The sequence below is a fragment of the Eurytemora carolleeae genome, unplaced genomic scaffold (genome assembly GCF_000591075.1).
Source record: "Eurytemora carolleeae unplaced genomic scaffold, Eaff_2.0 scaffold101, whole genome shotgun sequence".
In the NCBI taxonomy this organism is placed as follows: Eukaryota; Metazoa; Arthropoda; class Copepoda; order Calanoida; family Temoridae; genus Eurytemora; species Eurytemora carolleeae.
This window is the reverse complement of record NW_019396023.1, coordinates 69,811-87,838: the sequence shown is the minus strand read 5'-3', so window position 1 is coordinate 87,838 and position 18,028 is coordinate 69,811. Positions and strand designations below refer to the sequence as shown.

At 33.3% G+C, this 18,028-nt stretch overlaps 3 protein-coding genes across 11 annotated transcripts in view; all 3 read left to right on the top strand.

The window, feature by feature from the left end:
- LOC111701337 (vacuolar protein sorting-associated protein 37A) overlaps positions 1 to 3,891 on the top strand; it is a 7,043-nt gene extending 3,152 nt beyond the window's left edge. The window contains exons 7-10 of the mRNA XM_023472621.1: positions 320 to 438; positions 838 to 929; positions 1,967 to 2,062; positions 3,304 to 3,891. Of these exons, the coding sequence (XP_023328389.1) occupies positions 320 to 438; positions 838 to 929; positions 1,967 to 2,062; positions 3,304 to 3,373 (377 nt within the window). The 3' untranslated portion in view covers positions 3,374 to 3,891. The remainder of the gene's footprint in view (positions 1 to 319; positions 439 to 837; positions 930 to 1,966; positions 2,063 to 3,303) is intronic.
- Positions 3,860 to 13,122, top strand: LOC111700657 (actin-related protein 6). Of its 9 annotated transcripts, none has more exons than XM_023472047.1 (14): positions 3,860 to 3,990; positions 4,811 to 4,866; positions 4,934 to 4,992; positions 5,233 to 5,367; positions 6,352 to 6,445; positions 7,878 to 7,952; positions 8,226 to 8,293; positions 8,750 to 8,813; positions 8,885 to 8,983; positions 10,265 to 10,346; positions 10,557 to 10,694; positions 11,140 to 11,233; positions 11,780 to 11,943; positions 12,868 to 13,122. In XM_023472047.1, exons 1-13 carry the CDS (start codon positions 3,881 to 3,883, stop codon positions 11,930 to 11,932), a joined length of 1,227 nt encoding a protein of 408 aa, XP_023327815.1. In that variant the 5' UTR covers positions 3,860 to 3,880; the 3' UTR covers positions 11,933 to 11,943; positions 12,868 to 13,122. The 9 variants fall into 9 exon arrangements, with proteins under 9 accessions (XP_023327815.1, XP_023327600.1, XP_023327745.1 ...); XM_023471832.1 differs by having other exon boundaries at positions 12,840 to 13,122; XM_023471977.1 differs by having other exon boundaries at positions 11,780 to 11,954.
- On the top strand, positions 13,122 to 18,028 carry LOC111701265 (L-seryl-tRNA(Sec) kinase). The gene is made up of 7 exons (XM_023472498.1): positions 13,122 to 13,407; positions 13,649 to 13,959; positions 14,302 to 14,384; positions 14,716 to 14,846; positions 16,543 to 16,658; positions 17,061 to 17,218; positions 17,801 to 18,028. The coding sequence occupies exons 1-7, from the start codon at positions 13,260 to 13,262 to the stop codon at positions 17,901 to 17,903; spliced, it is 1,050 nt and encodes a 349-aa protein (XP_023328266.1). The 5' UTR covers positions 13,122 to 13,259; the 3' UTR covers positions 17,904 to 18,028.

The window sequence follows — 18,028 nt, the reverse complement described above, 5'->3', positions numbered from 1 at the left end:
AACTGTTAAATCTAGATCAATAAACAGTCTTTTTATCCTTTAGGTTCCCTCCTGGAGTCTATAAACAGTCCTTTATCCTTCAGGGTCACTCCTGGAGTCTATAAATAGTCCTTTATCCTTCAGGCTCCCTCCTGGAGTCTATAAACAGTCCTTTATCCTTTAGGTTCCCTCCTGGAGTCTAAACAGTCCTTTATCCTTTAGGTTCCCTCCTGGAGTCTTTAAATAGTATTTATCCTTTAGGTTCCCTCCTGGAGTCTATAAACAGTCCTTTATCCTTCAGGTTCCCTCCTGGAGTCTAAAAATAGTATTTATCCTTTAGGTTCCCTCCTGGAGTCTATAAACAGTATGAGGGAAGAACTAGAAAAGAAAGCTCTAGAGAATCAAGATCTACAAACTCAGATAGAATCTTCAAGAAACGAAATTATTTGCAAATATCAGGTAAACGGATAAATCCAAGGGTTCAAATACGATTTGTTTATTACTGCTCATTGTTCAAGTGTATTCACACTCATTACAATCTTAGGCTTTGCCAATTGACTTTATCTGGGCAAAGCCTAGAGATTCTTTGACCCTTGATTTGAATTCCACAAAGTAATACATTTGGATTGACAATAGTATCCTCAAAAGCCTTGTCTGGTAAAGAATGCATGAGATACTTTATTTTTCTCTTTGAAAATTCGTCATTTTCAATTTTGCATTTCTGCATCAGAATAATGATACGACGATATCTTTAACATTATTGATCAGATAAAGGTTTAAAGGCTACCTTTGTAAATCGGCACGCTACAAATGGAAAGTCTCATGAAACTACGTCGTTAACGGTCCCATTTATTCAAGGAATTTCACCAGAAGAAGTCTGAGCTTCAGAGTACTATTGACAGATTGAGAGAACTCGAAGCTAGGGTAGAACCTAATCTACTAGCAGACAGGTTAATATATATTTACATTATGCTCTAGGTCCAACTTGGGGTAGGTTATGTACCCAGGTGGAGGTGGTAGGAAGCATACAAACATAATGGAGCATCTAAAATACCCTGGCGCACCTCTTTAATACACAGACAGTCTTTTCAAGCATGTATTTCAGGAAAGATGTATTCATACTCCTCTAGTCGTGAACTGAAACAAAACAAAAAAAAATAATAAAATCAGTTCCGACTTGTATAATAATCTATCTGTATAAAATTCGTAAAATAATTAAAGAATTCGTACAATTTAAGCCATTTGAAGTTGTCACTTACAACGTTGAACTGACCAGAGGGTTCGTAGCCGTAGGATAGGATAGATCTAGCTCTATACTTTGCGGTAGGATCACTTGCTTTGCAGTCAGGTCGAGAGACAGCTACAAGACTAAATATGTAGAATTGAAGATCGAATATCAGCTTATTTAGTGTTTCTTTCAACTCATCGATAGAGTAACAGTTTGATCACATAATTCACAGGGACAAGTATCTTGGGATGATGGTTGACCAGTTTATTTATTTATTTATATATGAAATAAGTACAAATCAATGATCCGCAGGTTGAGCCTAGAATCAGTCAGTATTATAGGTTGAGATGATACAGGGTAAAGATAAGGTACACATACAAGGTCCTCTGCTAGGTGGAGGTCGTAAAGGAGTTCATCGACCGCACAAACTTGAGCTAAATAAGTTAATGTTAGAACAAGTTTATCATGTAACTCGAGATTACATCATATCATTTACCTTTAAATAACAGATGGGTTCACCCGTGGGCGAGGTAGAATGACTGTCTTCTCTAATGGGAGTTTCTGCAAAGTTCAACCTCGTTATCCCGCGTTTGGTTTGGAGATACCCTGAACAAGACGACATTCAGATCTGTGGATACATATATGATCCATAGGCCTTTAATTACTCTTCACTAATGTGATATTTTTTATTTTTCATCTCTTCCCTTACCTCTACATTTTTTTTACCTTATCAGTTGATAAATGTACTTTTCATTCTAGGTTGGTTCGACTCTCTGTAGCAAGTGAAGAAGAGAGTGATGATATTGCAGAGAGTTTTCTTCAGCAGAATATTGATGTAGACCAGTTTATAACCAAGTATGTACGTATGTAGGATGATTAAGATGATGATGATAAGGATGATAATGATATTTATAATGATAATGATAATGATAATGATAATGATAATGATAATGATAATGATAATGATAATGATGTTTTTGAAACATAATAAAGGATTTCACGTTGTTATTTCATGTGATTTTCCATTTAAAGAGGGTCATCTCTTATTTACTACGCTACCCTTTGAACCTTTATCCAATCAATAATGTGAAAGATGGTGGCTTTTTCTAGCTGGAAAATGTTATATTTCACAATTGTTAAAAGATTTTGCATATCTCGTGCATTTTAAATAGTTAATGATTTAAATAATTTTTTTAAATAATTATGGTTTTGCTTAAGGAGACTGTAAGCGTAATTTTAGTGTCCCTCCATGCAAAGATGGCAATGCCCGATTAACAACGGTACCCTTAAAAGCTTTGTTACGCGAGCCATGCTGCGTGAAGAAAGTCTGTTTGTCGCCCCTGCGTATTTCTGAGTTTCTCCTGAAGATCTGTACGGAATGTATTGTGAAGAAACTGGTTTAGGAACTGTTTACAGTCCGACTGCGCAGACGCAAGATTTCTAGCGGAGTTATAGTTATATTTATATTCAGTATATGTTTATTCGTTTTGCAAGTATTTTCCGTGTTCAGAATTCTGGGATCACCGTGGTAATTATTTTATATTTATTGGTTGACTCTAGTATGATTGATGATTATGTATTCGTTTATTGGTTCCTAACCACAGTTTTTTAATGCCTGAGTGGATTATTTGTTATATTTGTATGATTTTCACTCAAAGCTTTTTCTGTGGGTTTATTAAACTTGTTTAGATTGAAGGCTCAGAGAAATAAACGTTCGGAACCTTACTATCTTCCTTTTTATTATGAAGAGCGTTGAGAGAAGGGAGTCTTACGATCCAATCCTGAGAAATACCACACGGTACATATATTAGGTCTTTAGGGAAATCGCTAAGTAGCGAAACAAGCTTTGTCTAGTTTAAGCATGAATTAGAAGTTAATCTTGTTTGTAATTTTCAAAACTGTGGTTGCGCATTTCTACTGCAGAAAGCCCTAAAGGAATTATCAGAATTAATCACTTTAAACCTAGAAAAGCGAAATTATTCAGATAAAGGTACGGCTGTGAATCGGGTATTGTCATCTTAGCATGGAGAGTCACTTACATTTACACTTACAGTCCCTTTAGTTTTATCTTTTTATTATATTCTACCCTGTCCTAGGTATATCAAGGTTAGAGGAGATGGATACATGAAGAAGGTTAAGGCGGACAAGGTCAAGCAGATCAAATAGATGAAGATGTTGTTAAATTTTCATCCAACTTCAGATAGAATAATATATATATTCACTATTAAGTACATACAGAATTGTTATATATATTCCCTTCTTTGTTTTAGAGATAAAGAGATAAGTAATGAGATAACGAGGAATGTTCTTCAGAAAAATTAAAACTAGCTGCAAATGAAAGATTTGTGCAAAAAACGTTAAAAAAATCTTTCCAATTAAGAAATAATCCTGGTTTAAAGTTTTAAAAAAAAACACTCGCCTCAATCTCTAGTTTCTAATTATTATATCTTTGCAACCTGAACATTTTATATTTAAAATAGGAACAACTCTTGGATCAAATATTCAAAGTTTACCACACATCAGGTTGCAAATTTTTACGGATTAGAGTATAAGATTTTGGTCACATAATTAAATTAGTAAACAAACTTGTATATCTTATCTCTAATCCTAGTCGAGATAAATATAATTGTATTCAATCAAATATCTGTTAGCAGTAAAATAAAATTTGCATTTATGGTTTCAGATGATATAAAGATGCCGGTAGCAGATACATCGGATACTTTTATCCTGGAGAATGGAGGGAGCAGTATTAAAGCTGGGTTTTCCAGCCAATCCACTCCAAGGAATCACACTGAGAGTCAAATTAAATTTAACCCACAGGGCGTAGACAGCTATTGTTGTGGGGGGGGGGGGGCTCAACACCAGTTGGAGCCTGAAAAAACCCTGGAGCCCATAGATTTTACTGATCCAGATTCCAGGGGTTGAGGCTGTTCTACAGTGGTCTACATATAACTTCTTGTATTTTTATTCCACAGATTTATGGGGATCACTGAACCCTAAACTGTCATATTGATAAGATAAGGCTTATTTGTCTAGATTCAGAAAAAAATATTTTCTTAGGTCACAGTTGTTTATTTTTTTTAGCTTCTATATTGTTTGTTTTTAAAAAGTTGCAAAGACAATGGTTGCAAATATTATTTATATTAGAATTTATTTAATACCAATTTGGGAACCCAGCTTTTCCTGGAGTGAGAATTTTGAAACCAAGCTAAGAACGTTCTAGAGGTTCTACCAAGTTTGCCAATTAAAATTAAATTAAACTGGTCAGGGAGTTCATGAATCATGATCGGACATGAAAACAAACAGATATTGCTACTTTACATATAACGGTTTATCTCAATGAAAACGCAGCTTTTTATTACATCTTAAATACAGTGCTACATCATAGACGCGTGCTATCTTTTTGGTATGAATGTGTTAGCATTCATTTCAAATGCTGGGTGGATTTATAAAAGATGTTTAACATACATTTTTTTACATTAATTATTCATCATTACCAAGACTGCTATTGTTTATTGCTATTATTTGTTCGATTTGTATCAGCTGTAATGGCAAGGTAGAAATTTGTTTCTAAAAGTTTTTCTGAGGTTCAGTTTGATGCAGGATTATTCCGAACTGTATCATGAAGGCTAAATCAGAGAAACGACGAGCATTTATAGGTAATTCAAAAAAAAAAGGAAAATAAATTATTTCAAGGTTTATATTCTTATTTTTGTATATTTTAAGGAGATCAAATAGATGATTGTAGAGATCTTTCATCACTGTTTTTTATGCTTCCTTTTCAGGTTAGAATTTTATTTTGACAACTTGTTCTAACTGGTTCAAGTAAATGAAGAATTAGATCCTGTTAGGACTAACGGCTTTGATTAATTAGATTGGGATTCTTCTTGATTTTTTAAAGTATTCCAAATGCTACTCTACTCATATTTGTCATCATTGATCCTTTTGTTAAACCAAGCAATCGGTCGAGATTAAAAATATTTAAAAAATCTAATGAAAAAAAATATTTAATGTTGTTTGTTTAGAAAGGTTATCTTGTGAACTGGGACCATGAGAAAGCAGTCTGGGATTATATGTTTGGAAAACAATCCTTCAACTTAGATCCAGAGAAACTTAAACTTGTGTTTACCGAACCTTACTTTAACTTTACATCCATACAGGAACACACCTTAAACTTTCTCTTTAATTTGAGTTTTATTGAAAATTATGATCCTGCAAGATTGTGTATTGAAAATTATGATTCTGTAAGATTGTGTATTGAAATTTATGATCCTGCAAGATTGTGTATTGAAAATTATGATTCTGTAAGATTGCATATTGAAATTTATGATTCTGTAAGATTGTGTATTAAAAATTATGATTCTGTAAGATTGCATATTGAAATTTATGATTCTGTAAGATTGTGTATTGAAAATTATGATTCTGTAAGATTGCATATTGAAATTTATGATTCTGTAAGATTGTGTATTAAAAATTATGATTCTGTAAGATTGCATATTGAAATTTATGATTCTGTAAGATTGTGTATTGAAAATTATGATTCTGTAAGATTGCACATGGAAAAAATAATCCTGCAAGATTTTGTATTGAAAATTGCGATTCTGCAAGATTACATATTAAAAATTACGATCCAGCAAGATTGCGTATAAAAAATTACGATCCTGCAAGATTGCACACTGAAAATTACGATCCTGCAAGATTGCATATTTAAAAATTACGATCCTGAAAGATTGCATACTGAAAATTATGATCCTGCAAGATTGCATATTAAAAATTACGATCCAGCAAGATTGCGTATAAAAAATTACGATCCTGCAAGATTGCACACTGAAAATTACGATCCTGCAAGATTGCATATTAAAAATTACGATCCTGCAAGATTGCATATTGAAATTTTTGATCCTGCAAGATTGCACATGGAAAATCTTGATCCTGCAAGATTTCACTTTGAAATTATGAGCCTGCAAGATTGTGTATTGAAAATTGTGATCCTGCAAGATTGTGTATTGAAAATTACGATCCAGCAAGATTGCATATTGAAAATTATGACCCCTCACTTACACTTACACAATTACACTCCCAGTTTCTTTAAGAACGGTATAAATTAATCTATATTATTTAAAGTTTGATTTATGTGTGTAAAGGAGGGATTAAGTGAAATATTCTTTGAAGAATATGGATTCAAATCCTTGTTCAGAACTCATGCAGGGGACCTGTCTTGCTATCAAAACAAACTAGGAAAAATAAATATTTAAAACTTTTTTTAATTTTTGCCTTTACATGTGTTTTTTCTATGCGTGCAAGAAAGTTATTTCAAATATTTCCATACTCTAATTTTTATAATAATATTTAATAGCTAGCTTGGGAACCCAGCGTTGCCCAGTGTTTTCATAGTTACTCCAGCCGTGTACCAGCGCTTAGTCGTTGTACTCGTAACGTTGTTTTTGAGACTTTAAAAACATAAAAGCTCACTCATATCCAGGGCGAGTATTCCCTTATAACCAGCGCACCACATTAATACACGAGTGTTTATATAAGCTTTATTGAAGTAGTTTATCCTCAACTTCAGCTCTCACACTGTGAACTGAAATTATCAGGGTAGGTCCTGAATACATGTATTTAAGGTATCTGCATGTGCATAATATTATCGATGAACATTCCAAGACTAAATTGGTTCAAAGTCTATTTATGATTTCGCATGGTTCACCTGAGTTTCATATACTCGACGAATGAAGATTTGTAACAGATTTGTAGGATGATGTTGTAGGTGGTAGATTTGTAGGATGGTTGAAGTTAGGGAGAACACGTTTAATCTAAGATCTGTATCACCATTATATAACATCATTACATATATCAAAGTTTTGGCTCAAGACCTTTTGTATTATAGGAAATCATTCTTTTAGAAAGATGTTTTATAAACCTCGTAAAAGATGAGACCTGGAGACTTAGTCGGGTTATAAATTTAATCAACCCATTCTTCGTCTGAAAAAGACGATATATAGTTCTCAAAGTAAAAATTATTCTTTCCAAATTAAAATCATTGTTATACAAGCTAAAATCTTTACTTTTTAAATTAAAAACTTTCTTTCCTTTGAAATCTCAATAAGATAAAGAATTTTTATATAAAACAGCTCATGATTAACATTTCTCATGGCTTGATAAGATTAAAAGAATATATAGGGTTAAATAATTCAGAACATTGACTTTTTAGTATAAGGATAAATAAGTTTTAGAAACGTAGGAGAAAGTTCGAATTTCCATGTGTAGTTTCAGTTACAACTTTCTCCGCTCCAACCTCTTCACATTCATCACAGGGATTCTCCAGGTTTTTCAGAAATCCTGAACATTGAAAGTTTATTAGAATTCTTCAAGTTCCACAGTCGTTAATTACGTTTTTTGCTATTCTCCCCTATAAAAGTGGGGCCACTCAACTTTAAATTTAAAAACCAATCCAAGAACATTCCCGTGGTTTTCCTGGTTTCCCCAGTCAAAATTTAAGGCAAATTTGTCAAGGGGTTCATGAGTTATGATCGGGCATCCATACAAACGTACATAGATGATATATTTAGATAATAAGCAGAGTTAACATTCGATACTTAAACGCCGGCTTGAGCTCCCGTACAATTAAGTTCCCGATGAACTGAAAAAATGTATATATTTTCTTGGTTAGATAATCCTGATGAGAAATGTTGTCTGGTTATTGAGTCTGGATACAGTTTTACTCATATTGTACCATATGTTTTAGGTAAATTCAAATATCACTTTTTTCAAAGTTTTAAAAACTTTGTTCAGTTTATGACAAGTTGATTTGATTTGATTTGATTTGATTTGATTTGATTTGATTTGATTTGATTTGATTTGATTTGATTTGATTTGATTTGATTTGATTTGATTTGAGATTTGATTTGATTTGATTTGATTTGATTTGATTTGATTTGATTTGATTTGATTTGATTTGATTTGATTTGATTTGATTTGATTTGATTTGATTTGATTTGATTTGATTTGATTTGATTAGGTAAACGAGTACGTGAAGCTGTTAAGCGAGTAGATGTTGGAGGGAAACTTCTTACAAATCATTTAAAGGTAATAAAACCAATTCATAAAATAAAGAAATCAATTCTTAGATTTTAGAAATCAATTCTTAGATTATAGAAATCAATTCCTTTAAGACAGAAGTCAGATCATGAATACAGAAATCAATCTTAAAATGCAGAAATGAATGAAGAATAAATTTCTAAATTATAGAAATCAATTCCTGGAATACAGATTTCAATGCCTAGATTGGTAAAATCAAATCCTAAAATACAGAAATCAATTCCTAAAATACAGAAATCAATTCTTAGAATACAGAAATCAATTTCTAGAATACAGAAAGCAATTTCTAGATTACGAAAATCAAATCAAATCTTAAGGACAGAAATTTAATCAATACTATTATTCCCGTCAATAACTTTAAAAAAAGAGTTAAAATTATCTCAAATAGGCTGCAAAGTAAAAAACTCCATTAAAATCTTGTTTTGATTATTGGGTACTTTGTAGGAAATTATTTCCTACCGCCAGCTTCATGTTCTTGATGAAACCTTTGTTATGAACGCATGTAAAGGTAATAAATTAAATTTAAATTTTCTGGAAAAAAAGATATAATAAATGTTTTGAATATTTTGTTGTGTTTAGAAGATTGCTGTTTTGTGAGTAGAGATGTAGAGAAGGATTTTGAAATTGCCAAATCCCGTGGTTCCTTAAATACAATCGTCAGAGATTACGTTCTCCCAGGTTAGATAGAGACGGAAATGAAAGAGAGTTTGTGGTTTAACGAAATCCACGAGTTCTTAATTTGTAAATTTTTTTCTATTTTAATTGGCGCTGCAACATCTGCTTGATTTCCAACTGCTCTATTATTATTTGCTCTTTGCTCTGTGAACAAATTGGATGACTCATGCAATAAGATATTTTGCTCATATTGAACATTTCCTCTTAGAGTAAACAGGTCATTTGCATTATCTTAACTAATACTACAATACCTGGGCGTAAAAGAGGGGCTTATTTAATATTACATCTGGAGATTTGTTGAGAAAAAAAAATTCGGATTCTTCATTTTCTTTTTTTTAAATCATTTTGTAAATTTCTTTTCATTTCTTCAAAGTTCACAAACCTACAAAGCAGTTTAATTAATGTAGAATCAATTGAGAGGTTTAAAGTGACTGCAGACATAATTTAAATTCCGATTCACAATAATACCCTTCAAAGCTTTGTCTGATCAAGTATTGTATTAAAAATCCATGTTTCCCATTTTGAAAACTGATCATTTTAATTTGTGGTTTCTCTACAAAAGTGACTCATGCATTTCTTGCTTCAGAAACGATGGAGAAATGAAGGTTTCAAAGGTATATCGGATATGTCACTTAATAAATGGAGGGTTACTTGAAATTACGCATGTATTCCATTTAAGTACACCATATGAAAAAAATACTTTAAAACCTCACTTTTTCCCTTAACTAAAAAAATTTCATCGAAAAAGCTTTTATCAATAATGCCTTCAGTTTAAATATAGATTTTACATCCTTATTTATGTAATAAATCTTAACTTTTCCATCTCTAGTAAAAAAGCTTTAATCAATACTGCCTTCAGTGTTAATATACATTTGATCATTATATTATTATTTATAATATATATCGTTCCTATGAAAATAAAGATATTTTTTAAGAAACGTTTCCATGCCTGTTTTTCACCCCTTGAAGTTTAAACCACAGTATGACATAAATAATTTATTAACATTTCCCCCCCCCCCCCCCCCCCCCACACACACAAATGCCCTCGCACGCCCCAGACAACTACCCCTTTAATTTTAGAAACAAACCAAAACAAAAGGTAATACAAAATTAACCATTTCTAAATTAAAATATTGATTTATTTACTAAATTACTTTGCTTCCTTCGTAAAACCCAATTTCCATTACTAGTTTCAAAACCATACCAGTTCATAGCTTTCGGGCTCAGGGGTCTTAAACTGATGGAAATATTGTTTTTTTTTTACATTTAAAAAAAAATATTTAGATTTTACGACAATAAGACGAGGATATATGAAACCTAACTCCGAATCAACCGGAAAACCAGTGGATGGGGAACAAATTATCAGGTTCAAATTTCTATACACATTTTTTTGTTGAAGGTAGTTTATTAAATTAAAAATTAAATGTTTCGATGATCACTGTTGTTGTCGTTGTTGTTGTTGTTGTTGTCGTCGTCGTCGTCGTTTTTTCTTTCGCGCAGGCCGTTTTCTTGTTTAGTCTTGCTTTATGGTAATATTAATAAAACAAGCGTTTGGAGAATTTTTTTTGCTACTTAGGATGAACAATGAGCGGTTTATGGTTCCTGAGATACTCTTCCATCCTTGTGATATTGGAATACAACAGTTGGGTATACCAGAGGCAGTTGTACATGCCATAGCAGCTTGTGAGGAGAGTGCACACCCCTGGTTGTACAGGTACATAACCATAATCTGATCCCCTGGTTGTATAGTTAGATAAACATAATCAGATCCCCTGGTTGTACAATGTACATAAACATAATCAGATCCCCTGGTTGTACAGTGTACATAAACATAATCAGATTCCTGGTCGTACAGTGTACATAAACATAATCAGATCCCTTAGTTGTTACAGTGTACATAAACATAATCAGATCCCCTGGTTGTACAGTGTACATAAACATTATCAGATCCTCTGGTTGTATGGTTTACAATGTTCATACAATAATACGAGTAAGGAAACACCCCTGATTATTTACTGTACTGTTTAAAAACAGCCTCAGATTTATTAACAAAGCAAAAAAAAATTTAATCTGAACAAATTAGTTTTGACATGATTGATACGGGTTTATTATCAGAACTGATTATGAAAAAGCGGTTTTTTTTATTTTGCACTTTTCAGGAATATAGTTTTGACTGGGGGTAACTCTCTGTTTTCTGGATACAAGGACAGATTGGAGACAGAGATACGAGCTCTTGCTCCAGATTTAATGAAGGTTAAACTAAAAAGATTTGAAGTAATCTTCTTCACAACTTTTTGCAAATTTTAAAAGATCACTTTAAAGTTAAAAGTCCTTTTTATTCTAAAAATCTCTAAAAATGCACAACTGATTTAATAATGTTTAGAAGCTGTGATCGCTAATCTTAAAAATATTAAATATTAGTTGAAAAGAAACAAGAAAATGTAAACAAACTTCACTAGTTCTGCCAATACATTTTAGGATTAAGGCTTGAACGGTTATTACTGACTATTATTTAATCAGACAAAAATCTTGTAGTTCTAATTGTTACTGTTAGTATTTTATTTTGAAATTTGACAAAAATTATCTGGTTTTAGCGGAATGTATACCGCCTTAAATGTAAGCTCTTGCAGAAGTGTATTATTTATTTTCGTATGCAATCCTGGCATATACTGACACACTGAATTCTAAACAAATTCAGGTGAGATCTGAACTCAACCCTGCTTTCATTGAATTATAACCTACCTACATGGTCATCATGGTACTTTGTCTGTAGGTTGATTGTTAATAATAATAATTAAGGTTGTGGTCCGTATGGATGATGACCCTATTGGATACGCCTGGAAGGGTGGAGCTAGTTTAGCCAAGGACCCGGATTTCTCCGATCTATGTGTTACTAAAGCAGAATATATGGAGAAGGGGTTCAGTGCTTGTCAGCAGAAGTTCTACCTTTAAACTAATTAAAGGGACTGCAAGCGTAATTTCAGGTTCACCGACAAAGGGTCAAACGACACAGGGTCAAACGACAAAGGGTCAAACGACAAAGGGTCAAACGACAAAGGGTAAAACGACATAGAGTCAAAAAATGCGACAAAGGGGCAAGTTTTTTTTTATTTTGACATCTGTTACAGTTAGTATTTATTTATTATTATTATCGAAAAATAATTCTAAGAATTTGATATTTTATGTCGACTTAGTTTCTAAATTCTGTGTATAAATAAATTGTACAAAAAAAACTTTTTATAAAACAACTTGCACACAAATTTTTCAAACTTTTACAACTGTTTTTGTGGATAAAATTCGTAAGTTCTCCATCATAGCAAGAAAAAATTAGGTTAATTCAATCATCCTTGATCTGACAAAGGTTTTAAGTGCATCGGACATGTCACATTCCCAGGCAAAGGTTTAAAGTGCATCGGACATGTCACATTCCTAGGCAAAGGTTTAAAGTGCATCGGACATGTCACATTCCCAGGCAAAGGTTTAAAGTGCATCGGACATGTCACATTCCTAGGCAAAGGTTTAAAGTGCATTGGACATGTCACATTCCCAGGCAAAGGTTTAAAGTGCATCTGACATGTCACATTCCCAGGCAAAGGTTTAAAGTGCATCAGACATGTCACATTCACAGGCAAAGGTTTAAAGTGCATCAGACATGTCACATTCCCAGGCAAAGGTTTAAAGTGCATCGGACATGTCACATTCCTAGGCAAAGGTTTCAGGTGCATCGGACATGTCACATTCCCATACAAAGGTGTAAAGTGCATCGGACATGTCACAGTCCCAGACAAAGGTTTAAAGTGCATAGGTTATGGCACATTTCATTCTATAGATGGAGTGTCACTTAAAATTACGTCTGCAGTCCCTTTAACTTTTTCTGTTTTGAACAGAAACTCAACTATTTCTGTTTTGAACAGTAACTCAACTATTTCTGTTTTGAACAGAAACTCAAATATTTCTGTTTTGAACAGTAACTCAACTATTTCTGTTTTGAACAGGAACTCAACAATTTTTGACTTGAACAGCAACTTCCTTTGTAAAGAAATACAACCAATATTCAATATTTTGTAAAAATGTTCTTTATTTGTATATTCGTGAATTGCTATTGTTCCAAATACCTGCTTATTCTTAAACCCTATTCCAGATCTATAAATGTGTGAAGGATCTCTGTCTGTATCCTGGTACACCTCGGATAATGTGTGAAGGATCTCCTGTCTGTATCCTTGTACACCTTGGATAATGTGTGAAGGATCTCTGTCTGCATCCTGGTACACCTTGGATAATGTGTGAAAGATCTTCTGTCTGTATCCTGGTACTGCTCGGTATACCAGGGACGGGTAAATCTACCTTCTCCGCCTTGTTTAAGAATTACGCTGAGCCGAGAAACCTGAACGTTGTTCATGTCTGCTACGATAAACTTGTACCTTTAGGTAGATATTTCATAAATGTTAAATATTCCTAATGGAAAATACATATTCAGGGTTTACGATGTCTTAATTCATGCGTAATGCTAAATCTCATATGCCAACAGGACAACTTGCCTCTATAAAATAACGTGAAGATTAGATTTTATTTTAAAAATAATAATAGAACTGTCAACTTCCAAAAGACTGAGCCCTCGGGCAGGGGAAATTTTGTTTTTAAATTGTAAAAACTTTTTTTATTTTTCAGAGGAGCAAGCAGAACTCAAGGAGCAACCAGGACTATGGAAACAAATCCGGGGGGAAATTCTAAACGCCCTGGAGATAAAGATCTGCCAAACTTTGAATAAAGATTGTGATCTCGATGATAATGAATTCATTGACAAAATTGATGCATTTTTCATCCATAATACTTGTCATTCGGAAACATTACAAACAAGTGAAAGTATAAAAAGTGATAAAAGCGATAAAAGTGATAAAATTAATGAAAAACCTTCAAAAACAGTATTTATTATTGATGATAATAATTATCTGTCGAGCATGAGACATGAATTTTATCAGGAAAATGAGCATTATTTTTTTATTGACTACTTTGAGATCAATATTCAATTCCTCATCTTTGCCATACTTTTCATCTTTTACTATGATTGTCAAAATTTTTTTGAAATTTTAGGATTAAATTCATGTTTTAGATTAATGTACCATGTGCAATGTGTAAGCTTAGTTTTTTAATTTTTCAAAAAAGGAGATACATATTTTTATTCTATGTCATTTGAACTGTAAGAAGGCAGTCTGGGGGGTTCACTTTGGGTTTTCTTTCAGATCTTCACTTGATTTTATTTGTGATGTGTCGTGTTGTGATAAGATGAACCTACAAAAAAAAATTTAAATGCTGAAATTAAGGTTGCGAGAAAACACTGTACAGGGTTTGCTGAAATATATTTTCAATCTGAGCTAACCACTGCTCTTCAACTTAATACCAGCAGGAAATTATCCCAATGAACATCTCGGTAGGAAGAAGGAGCAACCCATATTTCATACAATAATTGAGTTTTCTCTGACAATACCTCGGATAAAACAGTTTTTTTACCTTAATTCATTCAGTAATTTCTAAATTCTTTTTAGTCATTGAATTATTCCTTTAAGGGTTGTTTTAAAACAACGAAGAACCACTATCCTCCTGTTGAATAGGAAGAACCACTATCCTCCTGTTGAATAGGAAGAACCACTATCCTCCTGTTGAATAGGAAGTTTGTTTTGGAAAAATAGTTTTTGTTCTACTAAAATGGTTAGAGGATAATTAGCGCGGAAATCCAGGGAAAGCCGAGTACCTGACTCTGTAATTGAGAAGATGTTCCAGAGCCTAGAGCCCCCAAACCCTATTAAGAACCCCTGGGAGAAATTCTCATTCGCAGTTAAAGTTGAGAAGAACAAACCTGTAAACTCGGGTAAATATGATTATTGAAATAAAATTATTTATCAAGTTGTAATCTCTGTATTTCCGATCATACTCCTAACGAACCCCTAGAACCGATTTGTCTCAACTTTTTATTGTGGAACTCTGGAATATTGTTCTTAGCTTGGTATTGAGATGCTAAGTTGAGTGGGTCCAGTTTTATAGGGATAAATAGCTGAAATCGTTATTTACGACAAAGCGCGGGTAAACGGTCGGAGTAATTATGAGTACCTTAGGCAACGGTGGGTTCTCAAGATAGTTTTATAGTAATTTGACATGACACTGACGCTGTTCAGAGTGGCTAGCCACAACAATTTCTCGTCCGAGCCACATTCTCCTCATTTTCTCGTCCGAGCCACCTCGAAATCCTTGTCCGTCAATTATTATGTGTTTTAAAGTTTCCAATTCTCGAAAATTAAACTAATTTTTAAAAATCTGGCCACGTTCGACGTTAGGGCATAAAATATGAATGGACTAAAGCAATGCAATGATTATATCGTGTTGGAATCTTCAAACCCATGAGAATAATGTTAAAATTAATTTAGGTTAAACTTAAATCTCTTCTGCCTCCTTAATGGCTAACCTTGGCGATATAAAATAAATAGCAAAATATTTGGCATACCTCTGCCTATCATTTTCCCCTGAAAAATTCTACGGTTTTCAATATAGTTCAAAATTTAGTTCATAAACTCGGAATTGTTTGCGGCATTCTTCACCAGGAATATCTTCTTCATATCAACTTTATTAAACAACGAAAAAATCAAACAATATCATATATTTGTATAGAGCTACTTTTCGTAGCACTCTCCAAAATGTGGAATAATCGTGATGGGTTTTATTTTCAGCAAACAAACAAACAAAATTCCTCGTAAATTATCGGAAATTCTTGAACTTATTCCGATAAGAATTTAGCATATAATTAGACTTTTCATCGTAAAACAAAACACCAGGAATATCTGAAAATGCGCGTAATAAAGGTGAAGCTTTTTAAAGACATTAAACTTGAAAACTTTCATTCAATTTAAAAACATTTTTAGCTGGAACGATTTAGACACTCGAAAAAAAATAATATTGAAAGGACGATGATTTCGAGGTGGCTCAGACGAGAAAATGTGAAGAATGTGGCTCGGACGAGAAATAGTTGTGGTTGGCCGTCCTCCCCTCGATGGTTTATAAACCTTGCTTAAACGCAACCTGAGCAACACTTCGATTGAACGGAATGGGATAATCAACCCATTCTAATTCTGAAAGTAAAATATCAAGTTATTTTTATAAAAAGAAAAAAGCTGGCTACGTTTTAACTGCTGTATTCTCAGATAAAACTTTAAGTTTAGGACATAAAACTTTTACAAACTATCGGGTAAATAAGCCTAATATGCAGCTATTAAAGGTTAAATATTTGAATTTAAGAGTAAAAAACCTTTATTATCACTGTTGAATTGTTTATGATTTGTAATGAGAATCATCTTGACATCAGCTGACTGTCTTCTCTCCTGGGAGTTTCTGCCACCTCGTTATTCCGCGTTTGGTTTGGAGATATCTTGAACAAGACGACGTTCAGATATGTGGAGATCTTACAGTGGGATAAGCAAAATTTAAAAAAGGACGAATTTTTTTTAAAAAAGTGTCATTGCTGTTATTGTTATTGATATTGTTACGCCCATTGTCATTGTCAATTGTTACTTTAGAGATGGTTGAGAGTGTAGTTAAAACAGCTCTGCGTTATCCTGAAATCCCTTTGCAAGATGATTCTGAAGAGAAGGAGAAGGATAGAATAGCTTGCTCAGCCAACCTTGTGCATCAGGTTAATTTTCATAACCACCACCTTATCCCCCCCCCCCTCCTCTTTCGTTTAGTATACTTTCTCCACCATCACCCCCCCCCTTTCCCATTCTGCTCTTTGCCCTCCGCAAATATTTAAGAACAGAAAGGTTAGGAATTTATTTTCAAGAATCAAAATGAAATATACGTCAGGAACTGGTAAATATGACTGCCATGGCCTTTGTCTTATTTTTGTGAATCTCAGGTTTTTTTTTAATTTCATTCAAAGAAAACCTTATTTTTTTCTTCTGAAGATGATAAAAAGAAAAAGGAATCTGTACTTCCCCAATTCAGCTGGAGAAAATTACAATGTCGCAATGTCGTGCCAGTATTTCCACATAAATTTAACCTTGTTAGTTGTTACTATCTGAGTTGCATTGTCTAGGCGGATAATCAGCTGAGACTCCTGGTGAATAGGAGAATGACGGAGCTGAGAACTAAGAACCTGACTAAACCTGAACTCAAGGAGTTCTCGACTCAGTTCTACTCCGTTAAACAGGAACTATTGGAGGACTTCAGAACAGGCTTCACTAAGCTAGACAGGGACTTTCAGATTCATTTTTTTAAATTATAGTAGAGTAGAATGTAGATTGGCTTGAGCTATTCATTAGAATTTCTTAAACTTTTCCCCCTTTAATCTTCAGTTGACTGACGTTCCTGACGCAAATTGAGAACCTTAACCAAGCATTACTTAAAATGACTAATATAATATATTTTGATTTAAAATTGACATCTCTTGATGTCCTTGATGGTTATTGGCTATGGTTAAGAGGAAACTGAACTGAAAGACGTAACTTTAAGTGACTCGCCTTTTAAAGCTTTGCCTTATAAAGATTGAACAAAATATCCATGTATCTTTAAAATTAATAATTTTAAATCCTGGGTTTTCTATTGAAGTGACCGGAAAGTGTCCGCTGCAGAAACAAGGGATTAAATGGTTCAAACTTGACATACTTCAAGCTAGAAGAACATTATTAACCAGGTTTAAAGAGAACCCTTGTGAATCGACCCCGTGTATGCAACGGACCCCTCTTTATTTTGAGAGTTGCTTGAAATTACAATAACAGTCCCTTTAAATTATTATTTTTCTTTGTACTAATATTTGAATCTGAACCTGGATTCCAGGAACCTGGTCGCAAAGGTTGAGAACAGAGAGTCTGGAGCTATTGATCTTCTTCAAGAGACTTTAGCTGAACTCTTTAATCATAAACTCTCATTAAACAGTTGATCTTCTTCGAGAGACTTTAGCTGAACTCTTTAATCATAAACTCTCATAAAACAGTTGATCTTCTTCAGGAGAGACTATAGCTGAACTCTTTGATTTATTTATTAAATAAACTCTTATTAAAAGTT